We start from the raw sequence: 19,826 nt of genomic DNA, 5'->3' as shown, positions 1-19,826 counted from the left end.
ATTTAGGACTGGAACAGTCTAAGGTTGGAAAAGGCTGTGTTATGAAACCTGCAAAATATACGTATGCAGGCATGCATTCAATATTAAGACACACATTATTAACACTCCACCTTCCGACCTCATTTGAGGCACACAAGGCAGTTGAACATATGGAAATGATCCAGTATTTAGAGGCACTAATTCTAAGGCAGAAGGCGCCTATAGATATGCAGGTCAGCAGAGCTGTCCAGGATGGCTACAGTCCCCAAGTCAGGCCATCCTAAGGCCAACCAGGAGGAGCAGAATGTGAAGACTGCCAAGATTCCAGCACCTCAGAAGGGCCCACCCACCGCTGCTATGATGCCTGCCCTGGAACCTGGAGAGACACCCCGGGGCATTGTGAGAAATGAAAATAGAGGTTCCAAGGTGATCACCATGCTAGAGAGCCACTGTGTTGTGAGTGTTAGGACCAGGATGTGGGAGACCAAGGTTCAAAGCCCCTCTATGTCATGAATCTCACTGTTGCTGCGATGTTGAAATGGGGGAAGGGGATGCATGCACCACCTTAAGTTCTTTAGCAGACAGATGGGCTATACATACAATAAACATTATAAAATAATACATAAAGAGTGCCACTGCCAAGTAAGCCTGCTGGGGCCTACCGGGAGAGGAGGAGACCTATCAGAGGACACGTTGCTGAGGCCCTCAAACCTGGAGGCAACCTTCCTGATGTTGTCAGAGCAACATCTGCTTTCCCTGGGAGTTCTCCCAGTTGTTGAAGAGTCCAACTTTGACCTCCTACTGTTAACTTGGCTGCTGGTTCATTCCTGCTCCAGGTTTGCCCTCTTCAGGCTTTGCCCAGAGCTCTGAAGGCTGGCACCCCAACCAGAACAGGCCCATGTAGCCCACACCAAGACCTCACTGTTGTAAATTAGGGTAAACATGTATTGTACTAATTCTACTGAAGCTGACCTTCTGCTTAATGGTGACACTATGCCTTGCTTTGGAGAATCAAGCACATGACTCTTGCAATGCACATCAAATAGAGAAATAGTCTGCTTACCTTGGCTTTAGCTTCTACCTGAGCTCCATTCTGGACTAAATATCGAACAACTTCCGACTGGCCAGCTCTGGCGGCCATATGGAGTGCTGTCTCTCCCCTCTATGAATGGAAAATTAATGCCAGAGAGTCAAAGGCTAGTAATAATAACCCATCCCATAAGGTAAAAAGCAAACAGAAATATTTTAATCAACAAATGAAAAAAAAAAGCTTTACATTCTACTCATAAACCATCAGCACATGAATACTTTCAAGGGGCTGACTGGGAGCAGAATGCAAAACCCAATCAATATTTGACCTCCAGCTCTGGCCCTACCAAAGTAATTTATTCCAGCCATTGATTTTCCAGCTGTTAAAGCACATGAGTGTTTTGTTCTGTGTTAAAGGAAATAATGCCCTTTTAAAAATGCAAAGCTACATCGGCAATGTAACCACAACACTGTGTTAAATGACCATTCACAGTTGGTGAAACATGTACAATTATGCCAAGACTGATCATGTATGCCGAAGATACGAACATTTTTATTCTTTTGTGTGACTTTCTGCTGTTATATTCCAGTGGCCCTAGATTTTGTTGTAAGCAGGGAATCACTTTGCTGGGCAGTTGAAAATAAATCAATAATAATAATATAAAGAGCTGCAGAGCTTCGCGAGCTTTCACTGAAAGATGTGTCGCCAGGGAAACAACGAGAACAGCAAAAACTTTGATTTGAAGGAAGGAAGCGCCTTTCTAAACCTTTTGCAACCCACTGACTCTTTTAAAAGCAAGCATTTTTTATAGCACAGATGGTGCTGCATGGGCGTCTATAATTTAAGATGGTTTTATAGAGCAAACTGCCACGGCAATGCTCTACTGCAGCAAAGCCTCGCCTCTCATGCATCAGACTTTGCAAAGAACAGATAGTGCCAAACTGTAGTAAAAAAAGAAGAAAAAAGTGTTATTGTGTATGCGTGTGCTTTTTGGAGCCTGCTTCTGTCACTTTGGCACAAATGCATCTAGAACAGCTCCATTTATAAAACACACACACACACAAAAACCCCACTCTTCCACAAAGCCTCTGGGTGCACAGAGGTACTCCAGCGTGACTGTGGCCAAAAACAGGCAATATGTCCTGACAATCTGCTGCAATCTGCTAGCAACCTCAGCAGCGCCTGCCTCAAACTGGGAAAAGGACCTGGTCTTCTGGGGTTATGGCATTCAAGGAGTCAAGTGCACTTTTCAGAAATCATATGAACTCCTGCTCTTTCCAGTGCAAAAAAGGAGATAAAGATGAAAACAAATTTGAGTAAGAACAGAGGGAGGCAGGACTCTTCAACAAGCCTTTAAGCTATCCTCCTAACACAGAGAAGGGGGAATGCAAAGCTGTTGTTGTTGTTGTTCACAGTCATCAGAGCATTGGCAGTAAATGAGAGATACAATAATTCAATAGAACATCGCCCATGGGATAGGCACATATGAAGTTTGGCCGCCCGTGATAGGGCCAAGTTTGCAGGCATATCCAGAAAAACAAGAATCTCAATGAAAGTTTGGTCACTTTACTCTTTGATATGTCCAGTACAGAAATGCGAGGAGTGAACAGCCCGTGTGGCTTGACAGGGATAAACAAATACTGTGGGGCAGGATTTTTTTTCATCCAGAACTTGACAGAACTCAGTTGCAGGACCTCTCAGGTGGGCACCGTTGTCGTTATAAGAGGACAAGGGAGGTGTTCCTGGTGAGTTCTGGCATCTCTTTTTCTAGAAAAATAGCACTGCTGTGGGGAACGGGAGCAGCGGCTCAAACTCTAGACTAGAAAAAGGTATGAGGATGGTGTGAATGCACTACAAGTCAGATATTCTCCTTGGCTGATAATGAAACAAATGAACACTGGTGCTCACCACATTGGTTGTGTTGGGCGATGCTCCATGATGCATCAGCTGTGAAACAATATTTACATGTCCCATGAAGGCAGCAACATGGATCGGAGTCAGACCCGACTAGAAAATGGAAAGAAGCAGAAAAATGACCAAGATTTGAGGTTAGTGGCATAGAATGAGCTACAACGAAAAAGAGTTCCCTGGACCTTGGCAGTGAAGGTGAATTGTGAGTTGTACATGGCGGCTATAAAAGGATGCCTATTCAGCGCAAAGCTTGCTATTCTCAACCTTGGGTTCCCAGATGTTCTTGGACTACAACTCCCATCATCCATAGCCAGAAGGGGCAGTAATCAGGGATGGTGGGAGTGGTAGTCCAACGGCATCTGAGAACCCAAGGTTGGGAAAGGCTGCTTTAATCGCTACACCACACTTGCTCTCACAGCAACGTTTTAGATTGACATTTCTGACAATCACTGAAGCATTGAAGGAACATTGTGCTATCTAAAGCCTGTAATGTAAATCAGGGAGGGAAATCTGTGGCCCTCCAAATGTTGTTGGATACTTCCACCAGTTCCAGTCTGCATAGCCAATGGTCAGGAATGATGGGTCTTCCAATAAGTGGAACCTGGCCAGAATGGAAGAAGTCACCGAGCATGTGTTGTGGCCCTAGCATACCTCTCTCCCATGCAGGAGGCTATTGCCACCCCAAAAATATCTGCTGATCAAGACATATGCCCCTCCCCTCACACCCCTTGATCTAGGCCTGAATCTAGGGACACTTATTAGTTCAGTAGGCCAAAGATCACCACATCTCAACTTAGTTATACACCTAAGAACACAGAATCCCTCTGCAATGTTGTGGGATCCACAGAGACACACTATGTGGGTTTTTCAGCATATAAGGAAGTGTGGAAAGGATTTCCTTACAGCAGAGAAGTTTAGAAACAATTAGCATATGGAAACCTCAACCGAAACAGTAGGAAAGGGGTCCCTGCTTTGATTTTGAATCTTCCTCCTGTTCTCAGCTCTTAAGTCAATGGACTTGCTTGTTTACGGAAAACATAACAGCATGTGCAGTCAAAGATACCTTACCTCAGTGACAGCTTGGATAGATGCTCCATGTTTCAGCAAAAGTTCCATCACTTTAATTCTGTTCTTTTTGCAGGCAATGTGGAGAGGTGTGAAACCATTCTGTAAAATTGAGAAAAGGACTTTTCACAGACAGCTAGACAAATGTTATTGACAAAACACTTCTTCTCTGAATTATATGCACTGCACTATGCTTCCCATCCCCTTGTGATATTCCATGGCTGCTAATTTTTGTTTCATATATATATATATAGAGAGAGAGGATTTTGCTGGATGAAATGCTAATGACTAGTATGCTTTGGGGGGATAAATAGTATTTGCACATACAGTAAAGTGCAAAGCTAAGCTGCCATTTCATTGTGAGTGAAGAAGCGAGAAGAAGCAAGAAAACAAGCTATCCTGAACATCAAAGGTACAGTCCTATTCACAGCATCTGCTTGAATGTCGATGACAACCTGTATACATATCAAAGTGGCATCATAGGATTATTTTAAAAACAGCTGACAGAATTGGGCCTCCAATCTCATCAGCATCAGCTACCTTTCCAACAGGAGTAAAAGATACCATATGCTTTCATAACATATGGTCAGGGCTACTGCCTCTTCTAGTTGAGTCAAAACAGGCAGTTCAGTTCATTGCCATACTTGAGTTGAATTCTTTCACTTCTTTTTTTTAATTACTGTTATCATTCAGGGTAAATATCACGAAGAGAGAGAAAACAGAACAGAACCAAGCATTTCCCCTTTTCCTGGAACCTGAGATCTTTCAATGTGAGTTGCTAAGGGCGAAGGGTTGTGTGGAGACCTGTGCTGTTTCCAAAGAATGATGTGGGGAGATGCTAATAGAAAAGACATATATTTTGGGGAAATTGTTTGTCATTTGCGGAAGTCATTATAACCAACGCATCTCCCTTTAATCCATGTGCAGTCTTGTGTTTATTTCCCAGTTTAATACTTGCTTTGCAGACACCAGAAACATTTTGAACCCCAAAGATCCTCCCCCCCTTCCCTTCCACCATTTGAAAGGCCAGTGATCTGAATCTGTTTCCAAAGATATAATCTGAATTTCTCCCACACTGATTGCTGATGGCAGTTAAAGACTGCATAATTTACCCTTTTCTTTCCAACTGATACCAAGCCGTTAAAAAATGTGTGCGTGCACACACGCACCCTGATTAAATTTTCAGTAGTATTGATACAGAAAGACTTTATTCAATTTTCTTTTGCCTAACATAATGCAGACACAAGATGTGTATTAATGGCACAAGAAACACATTCATGAGAACTTCATACTAAAACACAGTGCTTTTTTTCCTAAAAAAAGATATGTTTCGGGTACTCTCATTTTGAATCAAGAAAACCACGATTTTATTGTTCAAATCGGGGGGAAAAAATACAGTAAATGGACAAAAGTACAAAGATTTAGATTGGAGTCTCCTTCTTTGGAGGTCTTTAAGCAGAGGCTTGACAACCATATGTCAGGAGTGCTCTGATGGTGTTTCCTGCTTGGCAGGCGGTTGGACTCGATGGCCCTTGTCGTCTCTTGCAACTCTATGATTCTATGATTCACAAAATGTTTAGGGGCTTGCGTACCCCTGCGCACCCCAAGAAAAAAGCACTGCTAAAACCTATTTTCTTGAGCCCTGTGAGCAATGGCAGCTGTTCCCCCTGAATAATTTGAGACTCCTAAATACCAAGCATAAACATGCTGAGATACATATATATATGCTAGTGACGAATAGTTAGCCTGCTGTGCGTACTCACCAGTGCTTTGGCATTAGGATTAGCTTTCTTGTCCAACAAAACTTTCGCAACTTTGTAGTGGCCACAGTGGGCGGCAACATGCAGCGCTGTCAGATAGTCGTTAGTGACATCATCCACAGGCACGTTGTGCTCAATGAGAAGCTGGACACAGTTGAGGTGGTCCCCTTGTGTCGCCATGTGCAATGGAGACAAGCCATTCTGGGAAAAGAAAAGCAGGCGGAGAAGAGCAGTATAATAAGATGCACAACTTAAAAACAAGGAGGCCACTTCTGACAGAGGAGTGTTGCTACCAGCTAGCTTTACAAGCTTTCGGAATTTATAGGGGGACTTCTAAGGATAACGTAAATGACGAAGCAGACAGACATTTCAACTCCGCTGCTACTGCACCTGAACCAAGCAGGAATTCCATGGGAATCTAAAAGTAACCCGAGGGAAGGCCAATAAAAAGTAAGGGGAGAGGGAAAGGAGTGGTAGAACCACTTTAACACTCCATCCAAGCTCTTTTCACAACATGAGGGCAGAGCAGGCAACACTTCCCCCAATTCACTAACTGTAGTAAGGAAATCAGTACCATGCCATAGAAAATTATAACCCCTCAAAGCAAAACCTTCAAGTTGGTGATAAAGGCATTCACGAGGTTGTTGTTGGCATCTGGTCTTCTCTTGAGAGACAGTGAAGTGCACCTTATCTCTGGGATGCAAGACTGGCCTAGCCAGAGGCCAAGACCCTGCCCCCTGGCCTCGCTGATGTGGTCCAAAGGATAACAGAGCAATATGTTTGGAACTAGCTTGGCTGCAGGAGGCATACAAAGTGCCATCCAACTGCCTGAGGGACTCCACTCTGGATTAGTGAGGTGTTTACTCCGTAGCCTTTTCTTCTCTTGAAGATATCTCACAAAATAGCCAGGTGTGGATTTTCCCTCAGGGTTTACTCCTGAAGCCCTTCTCACAAAGGAGCATAGCTGCAAGGCAGCAGAGGTTTAGGACCAGTGTTTTCCTTCTCCTAGATGGGCTCCCTTTCCAGGTTGACCAGCCCCACCTGCCCCTCATCCATGAAGTGAAGGCAGTGAATTGACACATGTTGCTGGTGGACCCCCAGAAAAGTGGCATCTTAATTGTGCAAGCTCTAGAGCAATTAAAGTGAGTAGACAAAACAATGCACAGATAAATTCCTCGTTTCCATGAGTTCTGCTGTGCATCATTTATTATAACTCATAAGTGAAACACATCTGTTCTAGCCTAGTTGGGTGACCCTTGGGTGAGAGCCAATGTGGTGTGATCATTCAGAGTGTCAGGAGTAGGTCTGGATAGGCTCAGGTTCAAATTCCCATAAAGCCATGGGACTCGGTTGCTGTCTTCCAGTTTAACCTACCTCTCAGGATTTTTGTGAGAATAAAATGGGGAGAACCAGTTATGCAGCCTTGAGCTCCATAGCAGAATGGATGGATATAGTTTTAATCAATCAACTCTCACAAACAGCAGGTGAGGAGGTAAATCTGTGTCTGGGCTATACCACTTCAGACTGCAGGTGGAGGCTTACATCACTCCATACAAAAACATTCCTATGGACAGAAAATGAACATGCAAGGGAGAAAACAAGAACAGAAGCTTCTCCCTTGATATCCAGTTTTTGGTTCACATAGAGGAGTATTCAGTCATGAGAGCCCTCACCTGCCATGTGAAGTGGTATACGCTAAGAACATGTTTGGTTCCTCACCTGGTCCGTGTGAGAACTTGAGTTTTAGCTATTAGATTTTCAATAATTTCCATATGCTTATTTGAAAATCAAGAAAGAAAGCTGACCTCGTTTTGCAAGATTCATCTATTTTTTTTAAGATTTTTTATTATTATTATTATTATTAGAAAAACAAATGAACCAGTGCTGGTTGGGACTCTCTGTCTCCCTCTCCCTCTCTCTGTATAAAACACACCATAGCTCTGTGCCATGGGAAATGGCTCATTAATGCCATTCTCAAGATCTTCTGCCTTCCAGTTTTCCATACAAACCTAGTCAAAATTAACATATCAGAGAGAGAAAATGACAGAGATGAGGGGGGCTTCAGACAGCAGAACTTCATGTTGGTGGTTTGTTTCTGTTTTTTTTACATTTATCTTTAATGTGAAGCTTGAGTTTCCCTCTGTAGGAGAGCAGGTGCATCTGTATTATAGCGGAGGAGTCACTTTGCTGGAGAGTTATATAATCTCTTTTCTAGGCCAGCTTATTTTCACAGCCCTCGAACAAAAATGCAACTTCAAATTCAGAAATGCTGGGCCCCCTTTCCCCCCCAGGTTGGGAAGCTCAATCGGGGATTGAATACTAGGAAAAGCTGTTTTTCAACTTTAAGTGAGCTTTGGAAAAGGTGAAGGGAACAAGGTCTTGCACCTTCGGATTCAAGAAATTGACTTGTCAAGAAAAATTCACAGCAATTCACTCATTCCATAAAGTGAAGATTAAACTCCCCAGAAGGGTACCCGAACTAACAGCATATATGAAGCAATGGGGACTAAAGTCCAACAGGTGCTTTCAGAAGTGAGGCTACGGATTCATTTAAGATCAAAAGGTTCTACTACTGAACATCAGTGCAGTACAGAAAACAGGGTAGTGCCATTTTAAAAATTCAAATGCATAGTCCAGTCAATGCAGATGTTCATTTATTATTTACAGGCACAGGAAATGTAAAGCCTCGTTAATAAAAATTACCGTATTTTTTGCTCTATAACACGCACCAGACCATAACACGCACATAGTTTTTAGAGGAGGAAAACAAGAAAAAAAATATTCTAAACAAAATAGTGGATATATGATTTTTGTGGTTCATGCTGTGGCCACAGACATGTGATCTGACAGTGAGTTTGGAGTAGCCCAATGCAAAAATCCTGAGGATCCATGTGGATCCATGCTTTGTAACCACGGAGGAGGGAAGGAAGGGGAACTATGGATCCTCTGCTCACGACTGCAGCAGATCCCCCCCGCCACCCGCAGGCATTTGCTCCATAACACGCACAGACATTTCCCCTTACTTTCTAGGAGGAAAAAAGCGAGTGTTATGGTGTAAAAAATACGGTACTCATGAAAATGGCCTGCCTATACCTGTGGGAAAATGCAGACTTGAGAGGGATGAGCAGGAAAGAGAATGGGTGCAACCCGAGGCTGAGATTCAAAGAGCTACCATAGACATGCCCGGGGACTTGAGATTTTCTCTGTCTTTGCACTGTTGTTACCCAATTCCACAGCACAAGCTGCTTTTGAAAGCACCACCGCTCTTCTCAAAGCCAGTCCAACAAGCCACTTGGATTGGGGAGGTGGGCAGGGGGTCTGTTTACCAGACTCAAGCACAAATGTCTCTTCAGCGAGTGGAACTAGCTGCACAGTTAGGAAGCTAGGAAACTCCTTCCTACTGAGTCAGACCGTCTATCATTCTCCAATCCCAAGCTCCACATTACCTTCGTTTTTGAAAGGATTGGGGCACCTCGGTCAAGCAGCATCCGCACAACCTGTTCGTGGCCACTTCGTGCCCCGCAGTGGAGAGGTGTCAGCCCGTCCTGTTGAATAAGGAAGTCACAACCCATTATTTTGGAGGGGCGTAAATGAAGCATGCAAGTCTAACACATTTAAACTGTTCTGGGATACCCCCAAAGGGGGTTGGAGGAAATCTTCACCAATTTATGTTACATTTTCAATATATTTCCTCCGTAATGGAGAAGGAAACAGAAAAGCATAGTTATTTATTTCCATTCCACACACAACTGTACTATTTCCAGAGAAGTAGCCAGGTTAGTCTGTCCCAGGCAAGAAACCCAGAGAGTCTTGTGGTACCTTGAAGACTAGCAAACAGTAGCAATTGATCTGATGGGGTAGCACCTCTTGGCAGGGGGTGGAGGGCACTGCCACCTTCCAGGGTGGTACACTGGACAGGTGGGTTAATACTGGTGAGGTTGAGGCTGGGCTCCATAGCACCCTGACATCACCACCTCCTTCCCAGCACTGCAATGCCACCCTGCCTACTTGGCCACCCCTGCCAACACAGTAGTGACATTGATTTGCAAGGTTTTGATTTGCAAGGTCCAATTAACCATCCAATTCATCAGATACATTCTTCCCCTGTCCCTGTCCCCGCTGCTGCCACACAGGTAGAATAAACAGCGAGACCAGGAGGGAAAAAATGCCAAAAAAAGTACATAGGGTGTAAATAGTGCATCATTAGCAGTGGTTATTCACAAACAGTTAAGTTGAAAACAGATGTCCTGGTGAGCCAATTAATAAACATAGTTTGACCAAAAAACAACAACACCATGTTCCAAATCAACACAACAGCGATCACACTGAAACTCTTGATAAATTGTAATTCTGAGGTTCACAGAATTCACAGAACAGAGTCTTTCTCTCCGTGTCTCTTACGTGCAGGGGCACACATAAATGTGCTGTGCTGTACGCAGCCATTTCAAGTGCCATTAAGGCAGCTACCTATCCATATCAGATTTACCTCACGTTTATTCACATCTTTGCTTCCTTGGCACTTCTCACATTGTTTCCATAGGCCGGAGTGTCAGCTAATGTCAATTTAGTTAGGATGATTCAGGCAGATTGTGACCTAGAGTGCTTACACTGTTTCACTTCATAAATATATAGGCTGAGGCAGATTTTACCTATTTGCCTGGGTTTTGCTCACAAAACTGAATGCTGTGGTTCCCCATTGTATTGTTCAATGTTTGCGCAATACGTTCAGTCAACAAACGAAACTTAAAATCTAGTCTCTTATTGCACCCAGAGATTCAGTGCTCCGGTCTGTATGACCATATCTCAGCTTAATAAGCAAATTTATTCACCTTCACATGCAGCCTCTTTATTTCTCCCTTGGCAGCATGAGAAATCCAATTAACCAACGCTTCCTATTTCATTAAAACTGGGAAGTTACAGTTACCAGGTTCAGTGGAAGTTAAGATATATGCTTGCTGTGGTTTGCTGTTGGTTAAATACCCTGGCTTGTTCCAAAGCTGGTAACCATAGTTTCCTAAGGAGAAAATAGGAAACTATGGTTTCTTAAAGACCTCCTCCTTTGGATTGGTCACATTACAAGTGGGGGAGCTAAGGGGATGTGTGTGCTAGGAAATGGCTCATCTACATCTTGGCCTTCTAAGCTGAAATATGATTATTTATTCTTTTATTTCATAAAAAATTATATACCGCCTGATTGTAGGAAAAAACCTCAAAGCAGTTTACAAAATGATCATCCAAACAAAGCCTGTGTGTCAAAGGATTGACGCAAGATTTTAAAACCATTTAAGTACCCACCAGAACAGAATTAAATGCCCACTGCTATAACAATGAGGAGAAAATGATATTCAAGAATGCCAGCAAGCCAGCAGCTATAAACAAGATCTGTGTAACATGTAATTTAGGTGTCACTTTATCCCCCTTATTTATTTACACAATGTCAATCACCTTCTTTCCAAGCACTTTACGGTTGTGCGTTCAAAAAGGCGTTGATGCACTCTGGGCACATAGTGTGCTCATATTAAATCTGTTGGGGTACATTGGGGAAACATCTTTTAGGTTGGAAATTACAGTGTTATTCCTTCCTAATTGTTCATCTTGTTCACTGAGATTGCATCCTCTATTAACTTTTTAAAATTCTTATTCTTAGGACTGACCTGAAGCCACAATCATGCCCAAAATGCCTCTGTGAAAACTTTAGATCATCGGATTATTTGACAACAAGTTAATTCTGGATCTGAGCTGGCTTTATCAAAAAATATGGTATGGGGCACATGGGTAAACCAAGACCACATCTTTGGAATTTCATAATTTAGTTGAAATGTCATTTGCAGACAGCAAACAAAACAAGGTGGACTTTGGTAAAGGTTTGTACCACAGTCTCCTGTGCAAGGCCAAAACTTGGTGCCCTCAAATGGATCTTCCCAATTATGGACCTTCTCAATTTTGTGCCCCCTTGGCTCAACGCCCTCTGCAGGGGAACTGTCGGCACTGCCCCTAATCTGGTGCTGCAAACAAACATAACTCCTTGTGAACTTTGAGTTCTAAGGGGCAGGTCTCCTTAAGCAGAAAGTTGCAAGGAAGGCATAATCCCCAGCCCTCAGCCCCATTTTTGCCTTAGTGGGGACAGAAAGCAGAGCACACTATTATTTCTTTTTGCTCTCATAAGGGAGATCATTCCACCACCTGAAAGCCACCACAGAGAAGAACCTCTCGCATGCTACTTCCCCTCGAACCACAGGCTGTGGCAGGACTGCCAACAGGTCCTCCCCAGCTTCAACAACATTTTTTCATCTCCTCCAAGCTAAGCAGTTGGTCCCTTATCTCTCTTGCCCTGATCTTGCCACTGTGAACCATGTGATGGTCACCTCCAGGCTTGATTATTGTAACTCACTCTACGTGGGGCTGCCCTTGAAACTGACCCAGAAACTCCAGCGGGTGCAGAATGCCGCGGCGAGACTCCTCACGGTGTCCTCACCGTGGGAGCACATTCATCCAGTGCTGTCCAGCTGCACTGGCTCCCAGTGGAGTACAGGATCAGGTTTAAGGTGCTGGTTTTAACCTTTAAAGCCCTATACAGCCTAGGACCCTTGTACCTATGGGACCGCCTCTCCTGGTATGCCCCATGCCACCTTAGGGCCTGAAAATAATAACACCCTGAGGATCCCAGGCCCCAAGGAAATTAGACTGGCCTTGGCCAGAGCCAGGGCCTTTTTGGCCATGGCCCCAGCCTGGTGGAACACTCTCTCACAGGAGACCAGGGCCCTGCGGGATTTGACATCTTTCTGCAGGGCCTGCAAGATGGAGCTGTTCCACCAAGCCTTTGATCCGAGTTCAGTCTGATTCTTTTCTTTCTGTAAAGTAACAAGCATTAAAGAGGCCTCCTAACCCCCTCACAGGTCCTTTATAAGACCAGTGATAACAGTTGACCCTGGAGAATATGAACCACTCTCAATTTTACCCATGGACTGCCATCTGTCCAGATTTTAATTTGCTCTGAACTAATTTTAAGATGTATTTTAATTAATTGATTGCCTGTTTTTATGTTCTTATGTTCTTTGTATACTATGTTAGTTTTATGATGTTAGCCGCCCTGAGCCTGGCTCCGGCCGGGGTACAAATAAATTATTATTATTATTATTATTATTATTATTATTATTAAGCACATGGAGACATTCCACAACTGCGGAGAGGTTCCCCCTCCACGCATCATACGTCACTTGCCAGGTGAAGCCTGAGTTTGAGCAGTTTCTGGAAGGAACATTCTTCCTGAGATGGACTGAAAGATTCACCCATTACCTTCTTGACAGTGAAAGAAGATGCTGAAGTCCTGTTACCCCAAGTAACAGCTGAAAAAGCTCAGAGTGAGGCACACTTCTCTTGTTTTGCTAATCAAGATAGCAGTGAAATACTTTCCCTTCCACAGTCTGGCTTCAGGCTTTCTGACATGTGGAGCAGCCAGCAGGTGTTGAGCTACAGGTAGTTTTAAAGTATAGATTGCAGCAAAAAACTACATTTTATTCACAAACAAGAGAGTCCACAGAAAAGCTCTGTTGGCAGAGCCAGGAAATTTTTACTGGGGATGATTCTGCCAGCATCAAACACCATAAAATGCATATGATATTAAATAAGAGCCTTTAAATAACAAGATCCTGACATTCATAAAACTGCATGAAAGACAGGACAGCAACACTTCTTCCTCACTGAACAAGCAATTGTCTGAGTTGGTTAGGGTTTTCCAAAGTAATATGGACATCTGTCAGAGGGAGAAAAGTTGACCTGCAATACTTTCTCTCTTCCTCTCCCCCCACACCTAGTTACCCAACCACCTCTAAAAGGCAATAAAAGATTTCAGCAAATTTATACTCCTGCTCAGGGCTTTTTTCAGTAGGAACTCACAGGAACTCAGTTCCAGCACCTCTCAGGTGGGCGCCATTTCCATTATTACAGAACAAGGGAGGTGTTCACAATGAGCTCCGGCACCTAGGAAAATAGCACTGCTTCTGCTTAACCAACAAATGCTTCCTACCCAAATAACAAAGAAAGAAAACAAAACAAAGCTAACTACAGGATTAAATATGATGTGTGGATCAGCACTTGCTTTAAATGCCCATGGGTTGGGTGGAGAGACAAAAAAGTTAAAACGAGCTACTGCACATTCATCAGAGCTGCTCTGTATCTGAAACAAGGGCTTTCCAAGAATGTTTATTTTCTGGGCAGACAAACTGTAGGAGGACGTGAAGCATAAAATACATTGCACACATTAGGATACATCCATCCTCTGATACAATGCTCCTGGAAAGGCTCTGGGAAAACCTTTACAAACGATTATGACATTTGGCAGATTAAGAACTCCCTAAACATGCATCGCTAGCAGATTAACTGCATCATCTGTTTTATCTAACCTTCCACAGGGCCTTCTGACATGCAAGGCCAGTAGGAGAAAGAATAGGAATTGTGTTTTAATGTAGCATTTGAGTAACAGCCTTTTGTACACACACCCTGCTGCTGCTTAGGGTTCACATTTCTACACTGGTGCTGAACCTCGAGAGTTGTCCTCAGAGAAATTCACCACAATGAATCTGAGGTAATATAATCTCTCCCCAAAGTTATAATATAGCCAGGGGATTTATTTGTGGTACCTATAGCATTTTTAAGGCTAAAATAGTTTCCTATTTGCTCCCTCTTCCTCCTAAGGCAATGCTTTATTTAAATGTGAAAAATGTGGGTTTTCACATTTCTAAAAATAGGTTCAGAAACAAGTGAATACATTTAAATTTCACTGCAAAAAATGTCCATTTTTCATATGCCAGTAGAGAATTTCTCTGAGAAACATGGAACCCAACCATAGACTACGCAGTGTTAGGTCAGAGGATGGCAAAGTTGGAATTTAAAATTGCAAGTCAACTCTCCAAATTTGAAAAGATGCCAATATTAACATTTAACTGGAGCAAATTTTAATATCATCTCTACATCATGTAAGTTTACTACAAGACGGGAACAACACATCATCGCTCCGCCAATAAAACCTATGGTCCTGCTAACTCTTCCTCCTTTCTTCCCTGTAATATTAAGTAATGCCAATATAATTGTGTGAAGTATTTGGCTGCTCCACTTCACTGGCTGACAACTGCAGGGTGGGGAAACTCAACAGTGTAATGATATGACGATATGTGCTTTGCATTGCTAAAACTTACCAGGCGAGAGAGAGAGAGAATAGGAGGCGAAACAGGGCTGCTCCTTTTGGCTGTGGCCATGTGTTGGCCTTAAAGTCTAGACCTCACCTAAACGCCTCAAAGGTGTGGGAGATAAAACTTTCTCATTCATGTGTGTGTGTGTGGTGGTGGTGGGAATGATCTACTCACACCCATTCATACAGAGATGATCACAAGCAGCCCTGAATATATGACACCCATAGGCATGGAAACATAGGAAAGCTGCCTTTATACTGAGTCAGACCATTGACTGGCAGTCTGGTGTCTGAGACAGGAATCTATTTCCAGCCCTACTGAAGATGCCAAGGGCTAAACCTGAGACCTTTTGCATGCCAAGCATGTGCCCTACCACCAGGCTACGGCATTCTATGGATCCCTCCCCATCTCACCCCACAGGCTCTCAACCAGGCATGTTTCCACTGTGCCAAGTGATGACCAATATTGGGGATGCTCCTCCATGATGCATGCTCAGCAACCTGCCTCTCTCCAGCTCACCAGCATAGAGGGCAAATTGTGTCCCACGTGACCACAGAAGCTGGGGAAGGAATGTCAAACGAGAATGCGCAATCCTTGGAGCAGGGGACAGTTTAGTTTTATATGTTCCATTGTGGTTTCTGTAAAAGCACCAGCCAGCCTGGGAGATCATGAAACTGTACATGCAGCATGTTTCCCCCCCTGCAGATCCAAGAGCTGGCCTTTCAGTTCAGCTGTAGCGCAGTAGATTGAAGATTACAAGCGCTTACTGCTAATCCCGGGTAAAATGTGCTTGCTGCCTGTGACAAACACAAATTCACGTCGGCAAGCCTAGTATCAAGGCAGCCAAGCTAACCAGCTAATTTAATCAACTTCACTAAGTATGTTTTATTTGGTGAAATCCATTCTGGATGACAGAAAGGGGAGACATGATATGAGAGGCGATGTTCAGAGGGCATGGGTTATATGAAGCAGCAGCAGAGGCAGCCACGTTTTTCACTCGAGAGCACTCTGAACAAACCAAACAGTGAAATTTGTCATCGACAGACTTCTCCAACAGCTGCCAATGCAGGGAAATTGACACAGCAATGGACTCCATTTATTGGCCATTGCATTTGTTATGCATTTAGCTCTTACATCACTTGCCAGCTGCTGCGTATTGAAACAAAAGGTTCCCTTCATGTATCATAAAAAAGACCAATCCTCATATGAGATCCAAAATCAGCTTTGCAATTTGGGGAGGCAGGCCTAGACAATGCTTGGCTCAGGGATGTGTAAACAGACTGGGAAAGGGAAAGGGTGTAGCTAGTCAGCCAGTCTCCACATGTTCTGGTATCAGAGCACACCCTGCAGGAAGAGGGAAGGGGTTACCGTGGATCAAGATCTTAACAGGAGACAGAATCTGAGACCATATCTTTCACTGACATTTTTCAGTTTTGTTTCTGGGATGAGTATGGGATGGAGATAGCTTTAGTGGCCCTGGTGGAAGATCTACGCCTGAAGATCAACAGGGTGAATGTTTCTCAACTCTGCTTGCTAATTCTACTAGCCTGTCAAATATGAGATGCTTTCAGTACTGCGGATGATATCATTATCTTGTTCTGTCTCCAGCAGCTAGTAGAGTTTCTCAGTTAGCTCCCCAACAGCTTTTTTCTTTGCTAGCATGCAGCAAAGAAATAATATCCATTTTCTGTAATAAACTTTCCGTAATAAGATGCATTTTTTCCCTATGATAGCTTCACTAATATACCAATTTTTGTGCACACTTCCCCAGAACATATATATTTTTCTATGTGTTTGTTTGTTACAGAACTGCATCATGAAATTTGGAGAGATGGGTTTCAAAAAAATAGCTGCGCTTCAGATTGGGAAGCACAAAGCAGGTAGGTTCAAATTAAAATGTGAACCAGGCAAAATTTCACTTGTATCTCTATTGGTTACCATGTGATTCACAGTCCATACTCTTGTGTGGCCCCACTGCAGACAATTCACTGCCTAGTGCGCTCCAGTGGCTCAATTGCTCCTGATCTTCATTGTTTTTTTTTTATTATTATAAATCCTTCTTATTAGGGGCTTAGTCTGCTTGAGGGTCTATCATTATTAGATAAGGTCTGTGGACTGATCCCTCGTTTATTTTGTTCCTTTTAAAAGTTTGCATTGCAATTTTTATAATAGTTTTACATTGCCCTCTGCTGTGAGTGCCTAAGAGTTTTGGATTGTGGGATATAAATCTATCAAAGAACTCAAAAGTTAATATCCATTTCAGTGAGCCACACCCAATATACATATAGGGTAATAAAGGGTAATACGGTAATTCATAGATGGTCTTACCCTTGTTTTGGCATCAATTTTTGCTCCTCTGTCAAGCAGCAGCTTAACCATGTTGGTATTCCCTCTCTTTGATGCTACATGTAATGGAGTGATATCATTCTGTCAAAGGAAACAGAGGAAACCAAGTTAGATTTTAAGAAGCATTTATATTTTCTTTTGACTGACCCTGTTCCACACACTCTGATTCCCAAGCTATTTATTTTGATACAACTAGAACTCAGGCACTGGGTTGAAAATCTCTCTCTCTCTCTCACACACACACACAAAAATACACAATTTTTCAGGGCTACACGAAAGCAACGTTCATGACATTCCCCTTTCCAGTACCAGGATGGGAGGCTGTGCAGATGCGCCCCTGAGCAGTTGCCGTGGGCTACAAACTTCCTGTGATGTCACAAATGGACAGGGTGGCTGAGGGGGAAGAGGCCGTTACTAGTGGGAGGTGGCTGGACGGGAAATGCTTGGACGCTCTACGTACGTATGCCACCTTGAGTCCCATGAAGGAAGAAAGACAGGATAGAAATCTAATAAGTAAATACAAAATGGGCCAGCCTCTCTCTGCCTCCCTCTGCCGTTCTCTCTGAGCCACCTTTATGTGATTGCAAAATCTATCACTTGAGGCAGCTTTCTTACCTTGCCTCATGGGAGGAACCCCCTGAGAAGAGACTGGAAATGTTTGTGCATAATGAAAAAATATATGAGCTGGATCAAGATATATACTTCCATAAGCAGAAAGGGTCCTTCCATTCACAGAAGGGACTCAGATGGAAGATGTTTGGGTGGGTGGGTAGAGGCAATTGTTGCCAATCTCTCCTTCCCAATGCAGCCCCCAGCACCAGATCCTACATTGTTCTGAAGGGTTCTCCAAACCTCCAGAGCAGCTTTTTCAGGGGGCTACCAAGGGAAGGAGGAAAATAAATAAATCACCTTTCTTCTCCTTCTGCCCAAGGAAGCACCTCAAGAGTGAAATTCCATTCCTCATTAGTTTGGATCTAACCCTTTATCTTCAAGCTTTGAGTTTCTGTTTAGCAAGACAACCATATGCAAATGTGCTGCACATTCAGGACAATTACGTAACAGGCTCACTCATGCACAAAGATCCAAGACCTAGCTAGATGCTTTTTGCATCCTGCTGAATTTCCTATGCTAAAAGTGCTTCTCGATGCCCGATGCAAGTGCCCAAATGTGCACATAGAACAAATAAACATACTGATTTAGTTTTTCTGAATGGGAAGAACAGGCACAATACTACAGTGAAGATAAGCTTTGAGTTATGCTTTCTACGTGGTGCTATGGGGAAGCGACCAAAAGCCGTCTGGATAAAAATGATACCTTGCTGAATGAGCAAAGCCATCTACATGTTAACCATCATTTTATCTGTTGTGTGATTGGTGCACCAGGGATGAACCAGATGCCTGCAAATGCCGCCACAGGTGCTGGGGCCACCAGCAATGCCTGCAGCAGTGTGCCATGCTGTGAGTTGCCTCGCTCAGTAATTTATTAGCCTCATTTATATCCTGCCCTTCAGGATACAAATTATTTCCAAGGAGATTCACAACAAAAACAGAAGCAAAAGATAAATGCAGTGAATATCAGGGCGACAACAAAGCTGTGGCATGCCAGAAAGGATAAGCGAATACATACTCCCACAGACACATGATGCTGTAATAAAAGAGACAAGGATGGAAAACCCTATTGCTCCATTTGCTCAGAAATCATAGCCATTGAGCCAGAAAAGACATATGGGGGGAAAATGCTCCCTCACTACTTTGCTTTCCCCCATCACTGCCTATGCACTGTCAAAAGTGAAATTTAGACTGTAAGCTTCTTGGGGCAAGGTCTGATCTTCTGCATGCTGCTTTTATTCCGTACAGTGACATGTACACTGGTGGTGGTATAAATAAATAAATCATCCTCAAATCCATTGCCTTGACCAGCCAGATACAACTCTAAGACGCAAGATCAATAAAAGGTATCAGGTACATTAGCTTTTTGCTAATGGCAAGCTTCTTGTGAGCTGGTAAGGCACCGTTGCAAAGAGCAGTACCTGGATCAAATCCGGCCTCTGCCATGAACTCACTAATTGGCTTCAGAACTGCATCTCTGCAATACGGGAATACTATTAGTCTATCATGCTGACCAGCAGGAGTGGAGTTTGCCTCCTGCAGCCAGGCCTGATCTTCATGTTTCTAAGGTCGGTGCTATGAAACGAGCCACACTTTCACAATCCTTTCGTCTTCCAAGAAGAAGCACCTGAACTTCATTTTTATTTGACAACTCACTTTGATGATCTTGTTACCAATGTGAAACAATAACCGCCCACCCCCCACCGACAAAAGACAAAAAAACCCCCAATCTATAGTCCTCAGGCTGTAGCCATGTCAGCAAGACGGAATGATCAAATGCGAACCTAATTGTGTTTCTGCTGGTGAACACTCCTGCTGGCAAAAAAAAAAGGAGAAAATTTATATTCTCAAGATCACCCAGCCTGTAACAGGGAGACTCTCTTAACTACCTTTCCTTAGGATTGGGAGTGTGGGAGACAAAGAAGTGATCCTTAGAATT

General features: G+C 43.4%; 2 protein-coding genes across 49 annotated transcripts in view; one reads left to right on the top strand and one right to left on the bottom strand.

Moving 5' to 3' along the window:
• The window catches only part of LOC310677310 (uncharacterized protein), a 120,693-nt gene extending 115,937 nt beyond the window's left edge, over positions 1-4,756 (top strand). Inside the window, exon 3 of the transcript XR_014511037.1 lies at positions 4,679-4,756. The gene's annotated coding sequence lies outside the window, so the exon portion shown is untranslated. The remainder of the gene's footprint in view (positions 1-4,678) is intronic.
• ANK3 (ankyrin 3) overlaps positions 1-19,826 on the bottom strand; it is a 376,227-nt gene that overhangs the window by 105,938 nt on the left and 250,463 nt on the right. For all 48 annotated transcript variants that reach the window (XM_083439835.1, XM_083439848.1, XM_083439844.1 and 45 more), the window contains 6 exons: positions 17,262-17,360; positions 9,192-9,290; positions 5,749-5,946; positions 3,989-4,087; positions 2,918-3,016; positions 1,043-1,141 (listed from right to left, as the gene is read on the bottom strand). In XM_083439835.1, the coding sequence (XP_083295961.1) occupies positions 1,043-1,141; positions 2,918-3,016; positions 3,989-4,087; positions 5,749-5,946; positions 9,192-9,290; positions 17,262-17,360 (693 nt within the window). The remainder of the gene's footprint in view (positions 1-1,042; positions 1,142-2,917; positions 3,017-3,988; positions 4,088-5,748; positions 5,947-9,191; positions 9,291-17,261; positions 17,361-19,826) is intronic.

Source organism: Podarcis tiliguerta (assembly GCF_965153285.1).
Source record: "Podarcis tiliguerta genome assembly, chromosome: 5".
In the NCBI taxonomy this organism is placed as follows: domain Eukaryota; kingdom Metazoa; phylum Chordata; class Lepidosauria; order Squamata; family Lacertidae; genus Podarcis; species Podarcis tiliguerta.
The sequence above is the reverse complement of the archived record's forward strand: the minus strand, read 5'-3'. Positions and strand labels throughout refer to the sequence as shown.